General features: G+C 35.7%; 1 protein-coding gene across 2 annotated transcripts in view; it reads right to left on the reverse strand.

Annotated features, from left to right (window-relative positions):
* LOC105380927 (TNF receptor-associated factor 4) overlaps window positions 1-19,171 on the reverse strand; it is an 86,090-nt gene extending 66,919 nt beyond the window's left edge. Inside the window, exons 1-2 of one of the 2 annotated variants that reach the window (XM_038117733.2) lie at window positions 18,935-19,171; window positions 17,700-17,743 (exon numbers count right to left, since the gene is read on the reverse strand). In XM_038117733.2, the coding sequence (XP_037973661.1) occupies window positions 17,700-17,734 (35 nt within the window). In that variant the 5' untranslated portion in view covers window positions 17,735-17,743; window positions 18,935-19,171. Of the gene's footprint in view, window positions 1-4,939; window positions 5,015-17,699; window positions 17,744-18,934 lie in introns of those variants that run through there. The other variant, XM_038117732.2, reaches the window with a different exon arrangement.
* Window positions 19,172-19,517: the final 346 nt, after the last annotated feature.

The following is a 19,517-nucleotide window of genomic DNA, read 5'->3' on the forward strand; positions in this document are numbered from 1 at the left end:
CTGTAGCTGACTGTATTTCTAACAGACCATTAGTATGTCAACCATATGCAAATATTATATTGCAAACCCTTGCGAAATGCATTTTACATTCGTGCGTTCCTATGGTTTCGTAGCAGGAATATAAAGTGTCTCTAATATATATTATACATATAGGTAAAATAATACATAGCACAACTGCAAAGTAATATAATAATCATTACCTTTACTGAAATTTCTTCTTATCGTGTCGCTAACCATTACTAGCAAATTGATATCTTTTTAACCTTTTTCTTATTAAAATTAAACTAACTAAACACACATTTATTAAGTAGACACTAGAAGATATGTACTGTAACATCCGTATTATGATCTAATTTCCACCTATTGATCGAACCCAGATCAATGAATCGAACATTAGATAATGTAGTAAAGTAAATGATTTAAAACTGCGATGGGCTCTGCGCACGCGCAACTCCATTATTGTGCGATTACGATCACTAAACCACCAAGTGTGAAAGTGTATGTTCCTGTCAATAATTATTGTTAATTTGGTACCGACAGCAAACTTGGAAAAATGTGGCACCTACGCAAATCCTACTAACCAAAGAAAAAGTTAGGACACAGTCTTGCTCTATAGGTTTTTTTCCTCATGCTTAAAATGATTGGTTATTGTTAATATTTATAAAGATTATTTCAAAATATTGACTTAATTGTTTCGATTTTAAGCAGCAGCTAATATGACCGGCATTTTTTCAATTTGCCAGATCAAATTAGCGATAGCTATGTAAGTAGGTAAATAACATAATTCTGCTGACTCTACAATAACTATATTACAACAACACTGAACCGATACATAACACATGTAATACTAAAGTAAACAAGCAATAAATCAGCCTGACTGCTGTTCCCTGTTGTCTTCACATAAAATGCACATTGCATTGTGGATAATTATCACACGTTTTATAAATAGAAATGTCATTTAAATGATAATTACTGTTCTGACTTCTTTCTTCTCTTCATACTATTAAGTAATACTAATATTGTCGGACTTTTGGTTTCCATTTACCATTATTAAACGTTTCGTTTCGGTTGATATAAGTAGTGTGATCAATCACTGACCATGACATTATTAACATAATACACTCTCGAGCAATGAAAAGGTTCCACTGAAATAAACAACAAATTACTCCTAAATGGAAAAGGCTAGCTTAACGACGCCTTCTGCAACATTGAAGTACATTTAACAGAGCCTTAGGATATTACCAACTGAAAACGGTAATATTTTGATCAAATTTTCAGTTAAATGTTTGAAAAAATGGGGGTTGTTAGGTGTTGGCATTTTGTGAGTGGAACTATTTCATTGCCCGTGAGTGTATTGAATTACCTATAATCACAATGGCGAACCCTGGCCATGTAGCACAGGGCGCTGTTAAGACGTGACAAGAGTTCTCCGTCGCGCTCGGTCTTGAGGCTGCGCGATGTGAGTGAGCGCGATGCAAAACTCTTGTCACGTCTTAAATGCGACCCGTACTAGCCCTTCTAGTCCAGCTCCTAGCTCTACTGTTTGACAAATTTACACCAACCTCATAAAGATCAGTTTTTTTTTTTGTAACTACACTCGCAAGCAATGGAAAGTTTCCAGTGACATTGCCCCAAATCACTGCTAATCGGACGCCGCCATCTGCAATATTTAATTAAATTTTGTATAACAGCGCATCAGAATTCAGAATATAACAAACCAAAAAAGTAAATAATGTACTCAAATTTTAAATTTAATGGTGAAAAATTTGTGGCTTTTGGCATTATAATAAATGTTATTTGATTTTGATTAACAAACATCTTATTAGTAGTGTAAGAATACAGTAAGTATAATCATAAGTAAGTAATGGACTTTATAATTATCTTATTATGTCCGTGGAACTGATTCATAAATTGTGCAGATCCTGAAGGAAGCTTTAGTAAGGCCCTGAAGGTTAGGTTAGGATTTTTTTATATCTACGTTTAAACTCGTGATAAAATAAAGCCTGCAGCCATAAATGTAATAAAAAAAAACGCACTCACGCCTTGTACTAATGTACTCCCTTGCGGGGTAGGCAGAGGTGCATTGCTGCACCCACTTTTCGCCAGAGTGTATGTTAGTCTCAATGTAATAGGGGGCGGGCCTACCAATGCCATTTTACGGGCACATCCAAGACCCGAGAACAAATATCTGTGTTTAAACAAATATTTGCCCCAGCCGGGAATCGAACCCGGGACCATCGGCTCAGTAGTCAGGGTCACTAACCACTGCGCCATTCGGTCGTCATAAATGTAATTAATCTATATCTCAAAATATGTAGATAATTTTGTGAAGTTTACTGATGCAGTGTAGGCTGTAGGTGGCAAACGCGTGGGTTTTAATTTACGAGCAGTGCAATCAAATTATGGAATTATTTATTAAGACGACCGAATGGCGTAGTGGTTAGTGACCCTGACTACTGAGCCGATGGTCCCGGGTTCGATTCCCGGCTGGGGCAGATATTTGTTTAAACACAGATATTTGTTCTCAGGTCTTGGATGTGCCCGTAAAATGGCAATAGGCCCGCCCCCTATTACATTGGGACTAACATACACTCTGGCGAAAAGTGGGTGCAGCAATGCACCTCTGCCTACCCCGCAAGGGAGTACAGTAGTACAAGGCGTGAGTGCGTGTTTTTTTTTTAATTAAAACTACTACAAACAATACATAATGCATAACGATCTATAGCAAATCTTTTACTTCAACTTTCGAAGAATAATTTTTGAAAGTACTTAGGTACTTAAATATTATTATAATAATTAATTTCATTTGTAATAGGTATTTATAAGTATTAAATTACATTACATTCTATAAATATTATTAAAATATATCAATTATTCTTTATCTTCGCAGAACATACCTATATTATTATCAGCGATGAAGATGCAACCAGTTGGTACAGTCAGCGGCAAAAGTGCTTACATTGCAATAATTATTATAAACAAAATGTTCATGATATATGCAATAAATATAAATATTATTTACATTAAACTAACGACTAACAAATTATAAAACTATAAAATAAAGCTGATAATTAATGATAGGTAGGTACATTATAAGTAAATTAAAATTAATATTCATCAACCTTAATCAAAACTATAAAATAAAGTACCATAAAATCTTAGAAATTTTAGTACAATACTTATACTACGTGCTCTTACGGTGAAGGAAAATATTGTGAAGAAACCTGCACATCTAAATTCCTAAATGTGCTCGACCTCGAGGCGTACCAAAAAAATGCAAATGTACAGCGAACAACATGTGACCTCTGACTACCCCTTTGGAGATTACAGTAGTGAGCGTTAATTATTATAATATGTCAATGTCTTAGAAATATATTAAACGCCTTATACTTTAATTTAAAATTCCGTCGTATTAAAACTTGTTTTAATGTTTTTTTTTTATAGTTTTGTTATTGCAACATTTTCTGTTTAAATATGAATGTGTTTTGGCGCGACTCACTTTTCACAATGACTATCCTTACATCTACTTACTTCAAAGCTCCAACAGGTTAGTGCGGAAGCTCAAATTACTTGTGTAGCCGAGTGTACGTAACATAACGGATCGGTGTCGCTGTAAAAACGAGCTTTTAATGGAAATCATATTTTAATTACCACTCAACTAGTCATAGGCTCAGTTTCTCACTTGTGTTATCTATTAAGTATGAACTTAAGTCTTACTCAAAGACAATTCAGACAATCACAGCGTTGCGTTCCATGCTAAAATTCTGCTTAAATTTACATTCTCAGGTGTGAATTTTTGATCCGTGTTTTGTGTATCAGTGAGAACCATCGATAACTTCGTAAGTTTACTCGATTTTTACGGGAAGGTAAGTTACTTAGTATCAACTTATAATCATCTTAGCAGTTCTTATTTGCAGTTTTTTATAATGTAGAGCTCAACCTAACCAACTGAAATGTTTATTAAAATAAAAGAATAAGCCTTCCTAATTAACTTATTGTAAACATCAAAAGTAACATGATCATTTCCAATTCATTTAAATGCTGATGCGGAAGTAAAAAAAACACAATCATATTTTTAATCTCAGTGACAATAGAAAAAGGTTATTTTCACACATGCCTCTACAATCTCATCCTATTATATAGGTACATACCTACTCGACATACTCGTCTAAGTCACCAATTTACAAGCGTATAAATGTAACAAAAAATTGAGAAATCTCCTCAAGTGAAGTCTCATTGTCTGCCGTATAATATCTAGAGAAGTAGACTTCACGAGCAAGAACTATGCGCTTCGGTGGAAAACTACGTCATTGTTTGCTAATTCTAATAACAGTAGACTAAGCTAGGAATCTCTAGATAGTCTACCTAGAGTAACGTACTTATAGATAATATTGTTCTTAAGTACAAGACTCATTAGTGCGAAAACGCATGTGGAGAGGAAAAATAAGTCTGGCCCTAGAAGGAAACTGCCTAAATCCTTAAGTTGGGTTTACAAATTCTAGCATTCAAATGTATCTACTGAAAAGACAAAGCTATTTTATGAATGCATATAACTACTAACTAATGCCGAGTTGCAGAAAGGGCCTTTAAGCTAATGTCGACATTAAATCTATGTCTGTCTCTTTCTGTCCGTATACTGTCAAAGCAAGGCAACAATATATTTAATGCCGACATTAACTTAAAGATCCTTTCTGCAACTCAGTGTAAGAATGTTAACATAGAAAGGAAACATGCTGGTTCGATGCCATGCTTTATTATTAAACGAACTGAAACATTTATTATGACGACAATTTTACATTCGAAGAGGGGAGCAAACTTTACAACCTTAACTTAAATATTCAAAAAAAGTGTTAAGTTGGAGCTAACAGACCCGAAGTACCACACAAGCCCTCAGAGATTCCTTTCTAAACAAACAGTCCTGCATACAAATTAGCCTCACCTGTTCACTTTAAACAGCAGTCCTACTGGGGTCATCTCAAAAGAAATCTCACTTGAACCACGCCGGCTACAATAAGATTACACTTCGCGAAACCAAAATGTCACTGTTAAAAAACCGCAAAAGAGGTTTGATCGAAACGCACGTGAAAATTAAGAAAAAAGTTTGACTCTTACCCCCTTATTCATAGAGAAGTTACAATACGTTTTAACTAATAAACTGTTTTGTCCCTCTCCGACAAAGAACAATTTGTTTCTTGACAGAGAGGGACAAAACAGTTTATTAGTTAAAACGTATTGTAACTTTTCTATGAATAAGGGGGTTAGTTCTTAGCGGCCAGTATTTATGCTGGCGTATTAAAATGAATCGATAGATTGTAAATTCAAATCGTATGGCAGTCGATTCAGTGTCGAACTCTGCGTGCAGACTGACAGAGCTTCGTTGATCGATTGCACGATTATGTCTCGATAACAGACGTCCACACGGGTCGGTTCTCGCGTCTATTCTGGCTCTGGCTTCGCGTGACAAAACAATATGCCGTAGTAATTACACAGGTCCGTGGCAACAGGTGGGAGAGAACCCTTGACTTAGTTTGTTGTAGGGCTGAGGAAAGGAACGAATGTTTATAATAAGCTTCTAGTTTGGTAGCTCTTATTAGTATAAGTATGTAGTAAGTACGAAGGCTTCCTTACTAAGGAGGTAATTGAGGTAGGTAGCTGTTTCAATCCGGGGATAATTTAAAAGTAAGGAGATTTTGTTTAGTTCATACTATTTCATACCTAGATAGTGGAAAAGGAATACATTAATACCTACTGAGTATAGAGCTGTGGTGTGATAGCATGTAAGTGGTCTTAGGTTTGCATGATTTTTTATAACGTTCTCTAACTCTTAAAACGACATAGCCCTAAAGTTTGGATAGGAAGTCAATAAAAAAAACTGGAAGGTGATTGGACGCGTGGCCGACCATAGAGCTGTATCAGGCTGTGTAATGTACCCGCCACATCCGCACAGGACTTCTCCGGACATTTTATTATACTGTGGTAAGTAGGTACTTACTTTTATTTTTAGTAATAAGTACAGTCAGCTTCATATACATCCTTGTGCTCTTAGGTAATAGTAATAGTAATATATTTATTGCAACTATGTAAGTTTTACATTGGTCTTAATATTATGTACACATGGTCCTTAACATAGTGCCCTGTAGGGCATAGCATTAATTCTTATATCTAGGTAATAATATTCTAAGTACCTAATACAAAGTAACAATTTTTTAGGTATTTGCTTACATAATAAAGATATAAAATCTATATAAAATTTTAACATTTGTAATATTATATAATCTTTAACATGAAGTAGGTAATAATAGAATCAATAAACATTTTTTTCATAATAAAGGTACTTATTCATTTACTGAGTAATAGCATTTCTGTGTTAGTAGAGTTTTTAATTTGGAAGTGAATTTACTTTAGTTTAATTCAGATTTAATGAAGGTTGGAAGTTTATTATAGATTTTTATGCATTTAAAATATGGGCTTTTGTTAAAAATTTGCATATTAGATTGTGGCACTGATAATTGATTTTTGTTCCTAGTTTTAATTTTATGGACTTCGATAACCTGTTTAAATAACTGCATATTGTTCTTTACAAACTTGGCTATTTCGTAAGTAATACACCTAAAGTAAATTTACCTAAGAGCATTCGGAGTATGTAACATTACCTATGGGTCCTATGACCCTAAAACAACAGAACAAAATCGGTTCATCGGTTCGGGAGCTACGCTACCAGACAGATGCACACAGATACGTTAAACTTATAACCCCTTTTTTCCGTTGGGGGTTAAAAACAACATTCAGTGCTGTTCGATTCCCGTTCTCGCAAAACGCATGCACCTGTCACTGTTTAAATACAGCCAGTACTTCTGGTCAGACCTGATAGATGAAGGATTTTAATTCGACTAAATTACCTACTAAGGAACCGTTTAAACTGGGTTTAACTTGGAAACTAGACTTGGACTTGGAGCACAGCAGATGTTAGATAGGATGGGAGCTAGCTATGAGAAGTGATTATTATAATGTTTTTGTAAAGTTGCATTATAATCTGCAAGAATTCTATGAAATTGATAAATATACATAAATAAACTGATAAGTATACGTTAACCAATCAACTTAGATATCTATCTAGGTATATTATTATTCAATTTAGAGTTAACGTATCTAGAGATGAGTAACATTGTATTTATTAGGGTAGATAACCTTTATTATGTCCTATTTTATGATTTGTGTCACAATCACAAGTAGTCATAACTATTATTATTTCAAATTGCAACACAAAATGATACCGAGAATAATAAATAAATCGTTCATCCATTATGAGAAATGCACGCAGAATATTATTTATTTATCTGCTGATTGCTGGGTGCCGGAGAATTGTTCCGATCCGACCGTTAACATTAGGTATTACCTAAAGCCCTAGACGTGTAGAGTGACCTAGACAGGGTAGACTTTGGTAGCGAATCTAAAAGAAGCGAATTTAACAAACGTAAAATTATTTGTAACTCGAGTAACTCGAATTTATGGTTGGCTTTATAAAGTCGATTTTCCTAATTCCAAATTTAAGTTTTTACAGTACTAAAATTATTTTTTCAATTTGTGTTTTCAGACGTTTTAGGTTGCACCTTGCAACATAGACCGAAACCATAGACTACATTAGTGTATTAGTCTATGCCGAAACCAAACTATGGGTACAACTCCAGGTTCTAGTGGGCTATATCCTGATGTCCAACTGCAACAACAAAAAGTCACCTCAAGCTCATCATTCACGCATTACCCGATACAGAATACAGACATAACAGCGATTTATGTTATCTACAACTAATATTAACATAATTGTGCAGTTATTTAAAGCAAAACATTCTATTACGAACAACGGACATTAGCAACACCTATAATTAACAGTATATTAATTATAAAAAGTGTTTTTGTTTACTCTAACCATTTATATCTTTTACTTTTATATACGCTGATATGTTTGTTCTCTGTTGATACTATTTCGAATCCTGATGCCCGAGTGATTATTTTGCTGACCAACCAACATTTACACAGCATTTATTTCGCCAAGTCGTATTATGTATGACTTGATAGTTGACCATTTTAACTTTCAAGGTATTTTTGGAACAAGGATTAGTGACTTTATTTTTAACAAAAACTAAATACTTACTCATTCTGTACGCTGGCAAATTAATTTAGATGATGCTCTGCGATCGATTTCTAGATTTTCTAGGCTTTTTGTTTGGGTGAGTAGATCAAGAGTTTCCTAATTAGTCCCTCGAATGTTGTCGCCATTTTTAGGGTGTCGTACCTCAAAAGGAAAAAAACGGAACCCTTATGGATAATTTGTATTTGTATATGAATTGTCAAGGTTTTTCTAAGTTGTTAGGTTCAAAACGTTAATTAAAAACATTATTTAGTTATTTATTAACATTATACAATATCTACTATTCAACAGAAAAGTGAGTAAAACCATGTAAAGTCCAAGTAAAGGCGGGACTTGCGTCCTTGTGCAGTTGCAATGCGCTTGCGCAACAGTAGGTATGACTTTATGACGGAGTAGGTAAAGTACTATGAGTACTATGACCTACTATTAATATTAGAATGCGGATATAACTTTGTCCGGCTCTAAATGGAAAAGGCAAATTAAGATGAAGTTGGGAAACCAAAGGATAAACAAATCTTGTTGATCCAGTAATATTACCTGTACTTATAATGTATGGATTTTTTAAATAAGTACATAAACATACATATGTAATGGTACCTACAGACAAATTGACGCCCTCTTCGTTTTTTCGAAGTCGGTTAAAAAGGTAACAAACAGCTCCTCCGATTATAATAATTATTATTTTCGTTCATCAAAATTAAAGAAAAATACAACAAAACAATACAATTTGAATATAAAATTAATAACACAAAAAAAATGACATAAAAATAAAAGCTAAACTAAATTCCTAAAAAATAAAAAATAACTTAAATATTGGCCAGCCTGTGTAGATGGTGCAACAGCGCAGCGCCAAAAAGGCCCCGAGCCCAGCTTACGGACTTAAGGTTATGTTATAAGTAGCATCAGTTTGCTGTTACATTTACTTGGCGTCAAAAACCTCAACATTTCACGTCGCCATTGTTTGCCGAACGAGGTGCCGGTGGAATGCAAACAGGAACCGAACCTGCTACCGCTAGCGGACTGCTACAAACACCAGCTGTTTACTAACAAACACTCTTCCTGGCTCTACTAAAATATAGGTTCAGGTTACACGAGCTTCTGGCTAGGTCTGCTACGGCTATTGGCTGGTTACCGTTTTATTATTGAATGTCACGTTTCAGAATGAATAAATAAATAAGTATATGGGGACATCTCACACACGGCCACCCGACCCCAAGCTAGGCAGAACCTGTGTTATGGGTGTCGGACAGCTGATATACGACATAGATACACATATAGTGGGAATAGTTGTGAGGTCAAAATGCTTATATTATGGTACACGTACAGTACAAGAGTTATAAAAAAGTTCCACTTTCAAAATCAAATGACCCTTTTTTAAATAACTTAATTTAGAATTTCAAGTTAAATGTACTTCAATATTGCATACGGCGTCATTAAGCTAGTCTTCTCCAGTAGGAGTTTAGATTTGGTGCTATTTTCACCGGAACTGTTTTAATTCTCGTGAGTGTAATTACGTATAACTTTATAACTTGCCTGTCTTATCATCATCACGCCGCGCCGGTATATCTATCCACATCAAACAGATAGGCCCCGATGTGCGCTCTGCCACAAGACCCCTGTAACGCGATTAAAGCAACGGCGCCGGAACAAAACAAACAATATAATTATAACTAAGCTTTCACACGCTTAACTAATCACAATATAACTATGAAGAAAAATAATTCCTCCTGCACTGTCACATACCTATTATAACGGACATCAGTAGGTAAATGATTGGGTTAGTCACTTGGCAGTTGTGAGTAGAAAAGTACAGCTGAAGCCGTAAGTAGCCGTAAAGTAGTTTATTTTCAGGCGCAATACATCCCGCGAAAATTACATTGGAAATCTGAACTATCATTGTAACTGCTGGATTTAAATATATTACCTTATATTATTCATTAATAGTAATTAGGAAACAAAGAGACACTAAAACTAAAATTTCAGGTAATTTAATGAGCCATGTTCAAAACGTTTAAAAGCGTTTAAAGTTAGTTTGCTCACATACTTCTATTATTTTTTGAAGAACTACCGGATTCTTTAGGCTATTATAAGAACATTGAAAGTTATTCCAAGTAATACATAAGTACATACATATTTGTTACATAAAACGTCAGTTTGTCGCTATTCAGCCCCAGTTCCGTTTCACCGTGAGAATACCGTAGGAATGCGCCTGCGCATTTTACGTACACTTTGTGTCTTGTCGAGATAGGGTTGCCACCGGGTCCCCAGATCGTTATAGTGTAAACAAAAGGTCATAAACTGTATTTGAAGACTATAAAACAAACACATATAAATGTTGAATAAATATTTAAAGTCCCTCCGCTTCACCTGTCCTTCAAGTAAAGACTTTAGAACCATTGAGTTACTATAATGTACAAACGTCATTGAACGCCCTACCCGACCCACGGACCCGCTAGAACTAGTGAATGGTTTAAAAACCTCTTCTCAATACTTTTACAAATAATCTTGTGTGATACGATAACCCTGTTGCGATGCACCAAGTTATGAACGGAAGACTCCTTCCCTAACTACCTTAGTATTACAACTACACAGCTCACAGGGTTACTCTATACAGTCTATACTGACGAACTCTATAAAACGAACGAACGACATGCGACAGCTGTCATAAATAAAATCGACAAGTTTAATGCAACGAGGTATAGTGCCACAAACTTATCTGTTCCGGTGAGAGCGAACTAAATTGGTCCATATAATCTATGTCAATATGAAATTCATTTAGTAAGTAATGAGGTATGGACCAATTTAGTTCGCTCTCACCGGAACAGATAAGTTTGTGGCACTATAGAGTCAGTCGTGGCTCGCGCAGCAGCGCTCCCCAACTTCGTTTTTCGTCTTATATAATATAGAGTGACCCCCCAGAATTGCAGAATTATCGGCCTCTTGCCCGCAACTTAATTATGGTTTATTAGTTAAACTAAACGACTAGTAACGTAGCTTGAGAAACACTGACCGGATGTCCAGGACAAAAGATGGCGTCGGTGACAAAAGATGCCGCAGAAACAGTGATGAGAATATTGACGTATTGTCCATTGTATCATCTGTAGACATACTTATTATGATATTCGTGATTGCAGGGACGTCTTTATGATTAGGCTTGAGTCTTGACAAACCTTTGTTTCGTAGATAAATAATTCAATAAATTAGGACCCCGACAACGTATGCTTTCTCCTTTTCTACCTTAAATAGCTCACTAGTTAAAAATAAATAAGTACGTAGGTATTTGTTTGTGTTTCCTGAATATTATGCTAAGATAAATCCAAACAAATTAGTTAACTTTTAAAGGACATTTACTTACCATCCCATTTAGGTATATTATATACCTAACTATAAATAAAAAATCAGTCACTTTACTACAGAACCCGCCGTCAATATAGCTACCAATAGTGTAAAGAAAGCTGAATGCTACACGTCAAATATTTAAGTAAGAATTTGAAATAATTAAATCTGAAACCGAGTGGAGTGCCAATTTTCCATTGAGCGTTCCAATCATCATCATCATCTTCTGGTTAATTTGGAAGATGCGCATTCTGCATTCATGAATTATTGCACATTTGCACACATTTACATTCATAATTCTTTTGGTGTTAAACACTGTACAGGCTGATCAAGAAACTAGAAATAAACCGATTTGTTCGTTTATTTTTATGTTTAAGCACATTTTTCTAAACAGTGAAGTCACTAATTATACGCATTGTGCGTATTTAGCATAGTTTTGGATAGAATATACCTATATAATGTAGGCTTTTAGGAGCGGTGGGAGCTCAGTCGGGTAAGCACCCGCTTCTCACGCAAGAGATGAGGGTTCGAATCCCGGCGCTGACAGGTACCAATGAGTTATTTTAACTTAAGTACAATGTATACTATCGCTCTTACGGTGAAGGAAAACATCGTGAGGAAAAAAGCATATTATTATCTAGACTTAGCACATATATGTGATTGTGAACCCACCAACCCGCAGTGGACCAGCGTGGTGGGAAATGGTCCAAGCTTAGGAAGGCAGTTTAGACCTTGGGGATATATGCACGAGAGAGCCAGGTGCAGGTACTTACATCCCCACAGAGAATAGAATAGAAATGTAGGCTTTGATTTAACGAAATCGGATGAGTTGAATCAGGAAAAGTTATCGGAAAACAAACTAATAAATATTACTTATTAATTCGAAAAATTCCACGGTATAAGAACCTAAAAGCTCGCAACCAACAGCAATTAATTTTATGCCTACATTAATCTACCTTACTACATCTTGCTAATAAAAATAAGTTAGTCCTATGAAGTCACTTAGCAGTTAGCACCATTGTATGCAAATGTTTGAGTTCACACGAGTCTTCTTTGTTACAACAAAATTAATGGTAAAGTCATTGAAAGCAACAAATTAAGAAGTTTTGTTTTGTTATTCGACTTATCTTACTATTATTAATTTATTTTAAGTTATAGTTTGCGAAAGTTATTCCAAAATAAACATACATATTAATATTATAAGGAGTATTTGTCGGAATTTAGCAGATTTCAGTGAAATCTCCAAACGCCTACCAAGCGTGGAGATTATGGCTATAACCCTCCAGTTTTGGAGGAGGACTGTCTCCTTCAGTGTAATTATATACGGGCTATGAGTTTGAATAAATCATCTGTTGAATTATTCTTATAATCCTATCATAATAAATTAAGTATAAACGCGAATTTAGTGAATATAAATATAGATAGGGTGTTAGTTAGTCCATCCTAACTAATATTATAAATGCGAAAGTAACTGTGTCTGTCTGTCTGTCTGTTACTCTTTCACGCCAAAACTACTGAACGGATTTGAATGAAATTTGGTATACATACGGTCTAGACCCTGGGAAAAAACATAGGCTACTTTTTATCTCGGAAATCCCACGGGAAAACTTTTTAAGGCGAAGCGAAGCGCGCGGGAACAGCTAGTATATTTTACCCTATAGTGTGGTGAAATGGATTTTGCGGGCAACAGCCAAGAAGCATTTTTTCTGTAGCGATGTCTACTTCGTCTGCTAAGTACCTACCTAATGATCTAGCTAATAGGCTACCTACCTATGCATCTATGTGCCTAAGCATCTGCAATTATGCTGGTGCAACCGACCGCGAAATTGTTAGTGTAAAAATTAAAATTATACTTGGGAGTTGGGACCTTCTTAGAAAATTATATTTAATCATAGGCTTTCTAAGTTATTAATTAGATAGCAAGGCGCAGTTAAGTATTAACCGAACATTAACAATTTAATTAATAACTTAGGAATGTATAATATTTTATATGCTCCTTGGGCTGTAATTCCTTGCACCTATTCTGGACATTATTACCTTAGCATTTAAATTTCATAAATAGCAATACATACAACTTGCAGTTGTAGCTAAGGATATTGATTGTAATTAAGTAGCTATCTTTCTTAAAACACCGTTAAGAAAAACTCATTCGAAATATAAAGATAACATTTTTAAATGCATCGACTTCTCTATAAGGACAAAATCCTAATATGTTAGGAGGCTTGGAATAATGTGGTTGGTATTTAATGTGGTGTGGGCGAAGGATTTGGTGTGTGGGAACGGGTCCAACTAATTCTTCGAATAAAATTAAGCGTTCGCAAAAATTATAATAATTATTAAGGATGTAGAACAGAGGGTATAAAAATGAGCGGAGTGCAAATTTTGCCATTGAAAATTGAGATATACGGAAACAAAGAACGTAGAATTTAAAACAAAGAATTCAAAGCCTTTGATAGCAAAAAAATTAGAGAGTATACCTTCAAAATCGACATCCATGAAATTGTGTGTTTGTCAAAGGTAAACTATGGTATTGCTACTCCAAAATTTTAATTTGCTCTCATCCATGGGCAGGGTTAAAATTCAATAAATTCTAGACTCTATATACCTATAACCCAATTTAAGGGTTAAATCGCTATCAGCTACACATTAAGTCCAAGCCCTAAATTGGACGCTTAAGGACTTGGGTCTTGGACCCAATCTGGACCGTGGGCGCAACAAAGAGGTTCCTTGGAGTTCAACGGCTCGATGACGACTGAACAAACTTCTACTAAATTATTAATGAATTAATATTTTGCATATACGTGGCTTAGTAAGATATGGTGGAGTAAAATATCGTCAACCCACCCTGATCCGGCTTTATTCCTTCTGTTATTGAGGCGATTTATGTGCTACTCTTGTTTATGATGACGTACAGAGGATCAGCGACGTGGAAAGCTAAAAGAGCAAACCTGGCCCGCCCAGGGATCGAGCCCGGGCCATTCGGCATAGCAGTAAGGATCACTAACCACTACACCATTCAGTCTAAGGCTGGGCGTTTTTTTAAGAAACTGCTATAAAACACAGTTTGTCTACGAATAACTAAATCTTAACAGTTTTTCGTACATCCAACAAACTGTTACAAAAAAAACGTCAGCAAAAGCAAACTCAAACGTTAGGTCGGTAAAGCCGTGAAACACAGCTGAACATAGCACCAAAAGCAAACTCAAAAACGTTCGGTCGGTAAAGTCGCACCCGTTACTACTACAATTTCAGTCGTCATTTATTCTTAGTTCGCAAAATCAGTCAAAAGCGCGATTTAATTACCAGAATCTGACCAGCAATTTTATTATTGTATGTGCTGAAGTTAACGCAATTTACGTTGGTACCTTTGATTAATAGCCGCAGGGTGCAGGAACAAAGGTTTCTGTTGCAGCCAACACTCTGATTGATGGCTGCGATGCTGATGAGGATAAGATGATTCAATTAAGGTGACCAGTCTTTGTTTTGATAGTGTGGGTATTTGTTTTTGTGAGCTGGTTCTTTTATTAGTGAATACAATTATAATTAAAAGAAACAATAAGTGCAACTCTACATAGGTTATATTATGAGTTAATAATAGTACTTTAAATTCAAATTAAAAATCCCCTTAAATTAATCTAAGTAAAACCAAAAAACAACATACAAATGTGTAAAACACCCTGTGAAACTTAAACTGTGGCCCGTAATTTCTCCCCAGAGATATTAACTCTGAACGCCAACTAACTACAACATTAGCTAAAAGACACTTGTCAATGTCATCTGTAGTTACCAACTACTACAGCTGATGATATCCACTGAGCCACATGGCTGAAGTTCAAGATTAGTTGGGAACATTAAGCAGCTAATTTAGCTTTTGAATCCGTTGTAACGATTTCAATTGATCTGCTGACGTCAAGTTCAGCTAGTTCATCCTGAAAGAGGCTGGGTTTTAAATTTTTTAATGATTTATTTACAGAAAATAGTTCTCCATTCACAACAAACAAGTGACTAGGTACATTCACATTTACAGGTACCATAATGTTACATCATAAAATAAACAATTTGCATATAAAAGCTTTCTCTACGATAAGTTTTTACCTATTGTATACTGTGTTTGCACAAAGCTTACGGGCTATATTTCTTTGATTCTAGAGTTTATACCACTGTTTTTTTTATTGTTATGGCGTGTGCGAAGTCGCGGTCGCGGTGCGTCCGGCGGGTCCACTTCCTGCGTCCCAACATGGAAGTGGCTGCCTGGACGTGGTCGGAGTAGGGGTGACACTTGTGTTGTTCAGATATTTGTGACGACCGAATGGCGTAGTGGTTAGTGACCCTGACTACTGAGCCGAAGGTCCCGGGTTCGATTCCCGGCTGGGGCAGATATTTGTTTAAACACAGATATTTGTTCTCGGGTCTTGGGTGTTGATATTTATATTTAGTATCTATCTATCTATGTATTTGTGTAGATATATCAGCTGTCCGACACCCATAACACAGGTTCTGCCTAGCTTGGGGTCGGATGGCCGTGTGTGAGATGTCCCCACATATTATTATTATTATTATATATATAATATATACATATTATTGTAGGTCTAGTTAAAATAAACTTTTTCGTAAACTTTGTTTTTGTGGTACTGTGCGGATTGCGGACAAAAGTTTAATTCAAGACCGAAATAAAGATTGTGTCCGGTGAACTCGAAACTGTGCTTTCACAGTCGGCGTTGCTCTAATTATTGGGTGGATGCTTATCTGGGGGATAGGCACTGCAATTCTGCACTCACTAAATATTATCAAGTTTTTTTTTCAGTCTTGAACCCAAAGGATAATCGTACCGACGTGTTTTTTTTAAACAATCCATATCGCGACAACCCTAAACTACCATCAAAATAATATTCCCTTATTATCAATTCCAAAGCTGTCTTATTACCATTAGTCGCGCAATCGCAATATTACTTCACACATACTAATGCACAACTAGAGTGTACAACAATAACCTGGGGCTTTTGCGTCACGACGTAGCGGCACGTGCTTTTAAGTAGAGCCTTATTAGGGCTTAGGTATGTCCGTTTCCTGACCAAAGAATTTCCTTTCGCACCTTCGGATATTGGACGAATTGCCTTAAATCAATCTTGCACCTTGGAACCCTAGAACTCCCTGAGGTGAAGCATCGAACAAGATCCAACCCTACCTCGATCTGGATAGCTACCACAGGTATTTAATCTTTATTTTGGTCTGGATACCTATTACCACAGGTTCACTTCAGTACCTGACCCGTAGGTCTAGGGTTTTAACATGCAAGATTGATTTAAGGCAATTCGACTGTTATCCGAATAGTGAAGTGAAATATTCCTGTCCACATACTTAGTCGACAAAGATGGAAGGTGCACGACCACGTTAATTCTCCTATAGATACTTATAAATTATTTTCGACGATTCCATGTAAGTATAAAACAGAAGATCCTTTTTTAGAATAGTCCAATTAACCAGATACAGGAAATATTTTAAACACAGTAAAAATGGGCTTAAAATGTCGTAAAACGGTTGTTAATATAATTTTAGAAGCGTGCCGGCCATAGCGCAGTTTGTTTCCATTGCGCCGTTTTGTGAAACCAAGAAAAAAAAAAGTACTTAAATAACTTATTTACTAATCTAGTATTCGGAGAATATTTATTTATTTAGGGCTGATTTTTCAATGGTCAGATAAACGTTATCTGAGGAATAAAATTTATGCTGTCACTGTCAAATACAAACAATCAGACGCGACAGCATCAATTTTATTCTTCAGATAACGTTTATCTGACCATTGAAAAATCAGCCCTTAAACTAGAATACCAGCAGCAGCTGAACCATCAATCTATCAATCTAATAAATCAGTAGTAGGTCGGGGTGCCTTTCCGTAGCATCATATCACTGAAAGTATTTTTTTTTATTAGGTCTCATTTTATTTGCTACTTACTTATAGATTTTTAATGATCTAATCATTATTTCTCCGTGTGTACTTAATCGACACGCGCCCCGGTCCTGCCCAATATATCATAGATCGTGTACAGTTTGATGCAGCTATTTCTGATTATCCTTCAGTGCGAGCCGTCAATGGTGCATATCCAAAACATGTTGAACATAAAATTGTTAAATATAATATTGAGTTTGATTTTGACACAGCAAAATCTGTAAGATTAAAGGGCTGTTAAAACTAAAACGTGTACAATAAGCTTACCTGCTTAGAGACACGAAGATGGGCAACGTTGCCATTGCCGTTTCCTGAAATCAATAAAGACTGCTTATAGTTTACATCAATATTCACAACCATTACTTACACATTTAAGTAGGTAATTTAAATCAATTTTCAATATACATTTTTTAATCACCTAAAACCTAGCAGGTACAGTGTAATATAAATTGAAAAGTATCCCGATCTTGACCGTAAAACCTTGAAGACGGTTGCGGCTTCGAAGACCTGCACCGGATGTGGTTTCAATCCACCTACTGCAGACAATGGCTGGATTCGACAGGCATTACACGCATTGTTCCGAACTAAGCAGAGACGGTAACACAATGGGACAGTTGGACTTTTTGGTGGCAACTCTTTGGTTGGTGTGACGCGAAGGCGTGATGTGTGATATTGGTGTTATTTCTACTGTTTTTTTCACATCTATGTTTTAATATTCGCCAAAATAATGAAATTCCTAGCCGCAGTTTCTTACTCAGGGTCCGAACGTCATTGTCCATGAACTTAAAACCTACTCCACCCACAAGATTCGTCCAATCAAAGTGATGCTTTCATACTAAAGCTCTGCTTAACTTGACGTTTAATGACTTTCAACTGTCAAGTTAGAGTCGCATACAGGTCAACCTCTGTTAAACTAATATTAATTTAACACCTAACTTTTTCATTTAACTGTCTGTCCATTTATACCAAAATTAAGATAATAATACAAATTAAATAAAATCAAATTAAAACTAAGAAAAATAAGTCAAAACACAAAACATAAACATTAATATTAAGCTAAGTCACAAAAATAATTAAAACAAATGTCAACAATGGTCTAAATAATTTAAAAATATAAATACATGTAATTTTTTTATACCCAGTTACTAAAGTTTATTGTAAGCAAATATTAAGGGATGGGGTGTAGAATCGAGGGGACCTACCCACAATCGATGCGTTTAAACAAATTGACCTTTATTGGATTAACTTACTCCCCTTGCCATGCAATGGCCAACTGGGACTGGGAATCAATATTCTACCTACCTAATAAATATGATGAGATGAGAAGATGAAGTATGATTTACCTATGATGATATATAGATAGAATACCTAGACAGATCGTAAGTCCTAACTACGAGTACCTACCTGGTAACCTATTCATACATCTTTTAATTTTTTTGTAGGAATTAGGGGCATTAGGGTCCAGAGTAAGGGTGATGCGTGGGAGGTAAGGTAATACTTACTTTTAATGAAATCTTCACACAAACCACACTTGTTCAACACAATTCATGCACTTGTTTCCTTGCGTCTTTCATTAAATAAGTTTCTCTACAGTCTCACAGTGTTTGTCGATCAATTTTAAACTCATAAAACTAACTAAGTAAAATTAAGTAAGTGTAGGTACGTGGTAAGTTCTTAGCAAAATTTCTTCTCAATTTCCCGCCATAAAATACGTCAAAATAAGCGCGCGTACTCAGACATCGGCCACTTGTCTATGGCAACAATATGGCGGCAACTGAATGCTGCGCGCAGTTTATTTTCTTTGGAACTCTGCATGGGGTTGTTACTATAATTTAGGGCGGCAAGTGGGTGTATTATGCTAACCGCGCATGCGTATGGCTGAGCTCAGTAAATACGCAAAATAAGTGCAATTTGTAGTGCGACGCGACGACTGGACTGGAATAGCGCTTTCGCGTGGGATTGTTAATACATACCTACTTACATACAACTATATTATACCATTTTGTACTTACAGTTCTTTATTCTGGCTTACATAGGTACATACATAGGTAAGGAAAGTATGGCATGTTATAGGTAAGCTTTTAC

The sequence above is a fragment of the Plutella xylostella genome, chromosome 10 (genome assembly GCF_932276165.1).
Source record: "Plutella xylostella chromosome 10, ilPluXylo3.1, whole genome shotgun sequence".
NCBI lineage: Eukaryota > Metazoa > Arthropoda > Insecta > Lepidoptera > Plutellidae > Plutella > Plutella xylostella.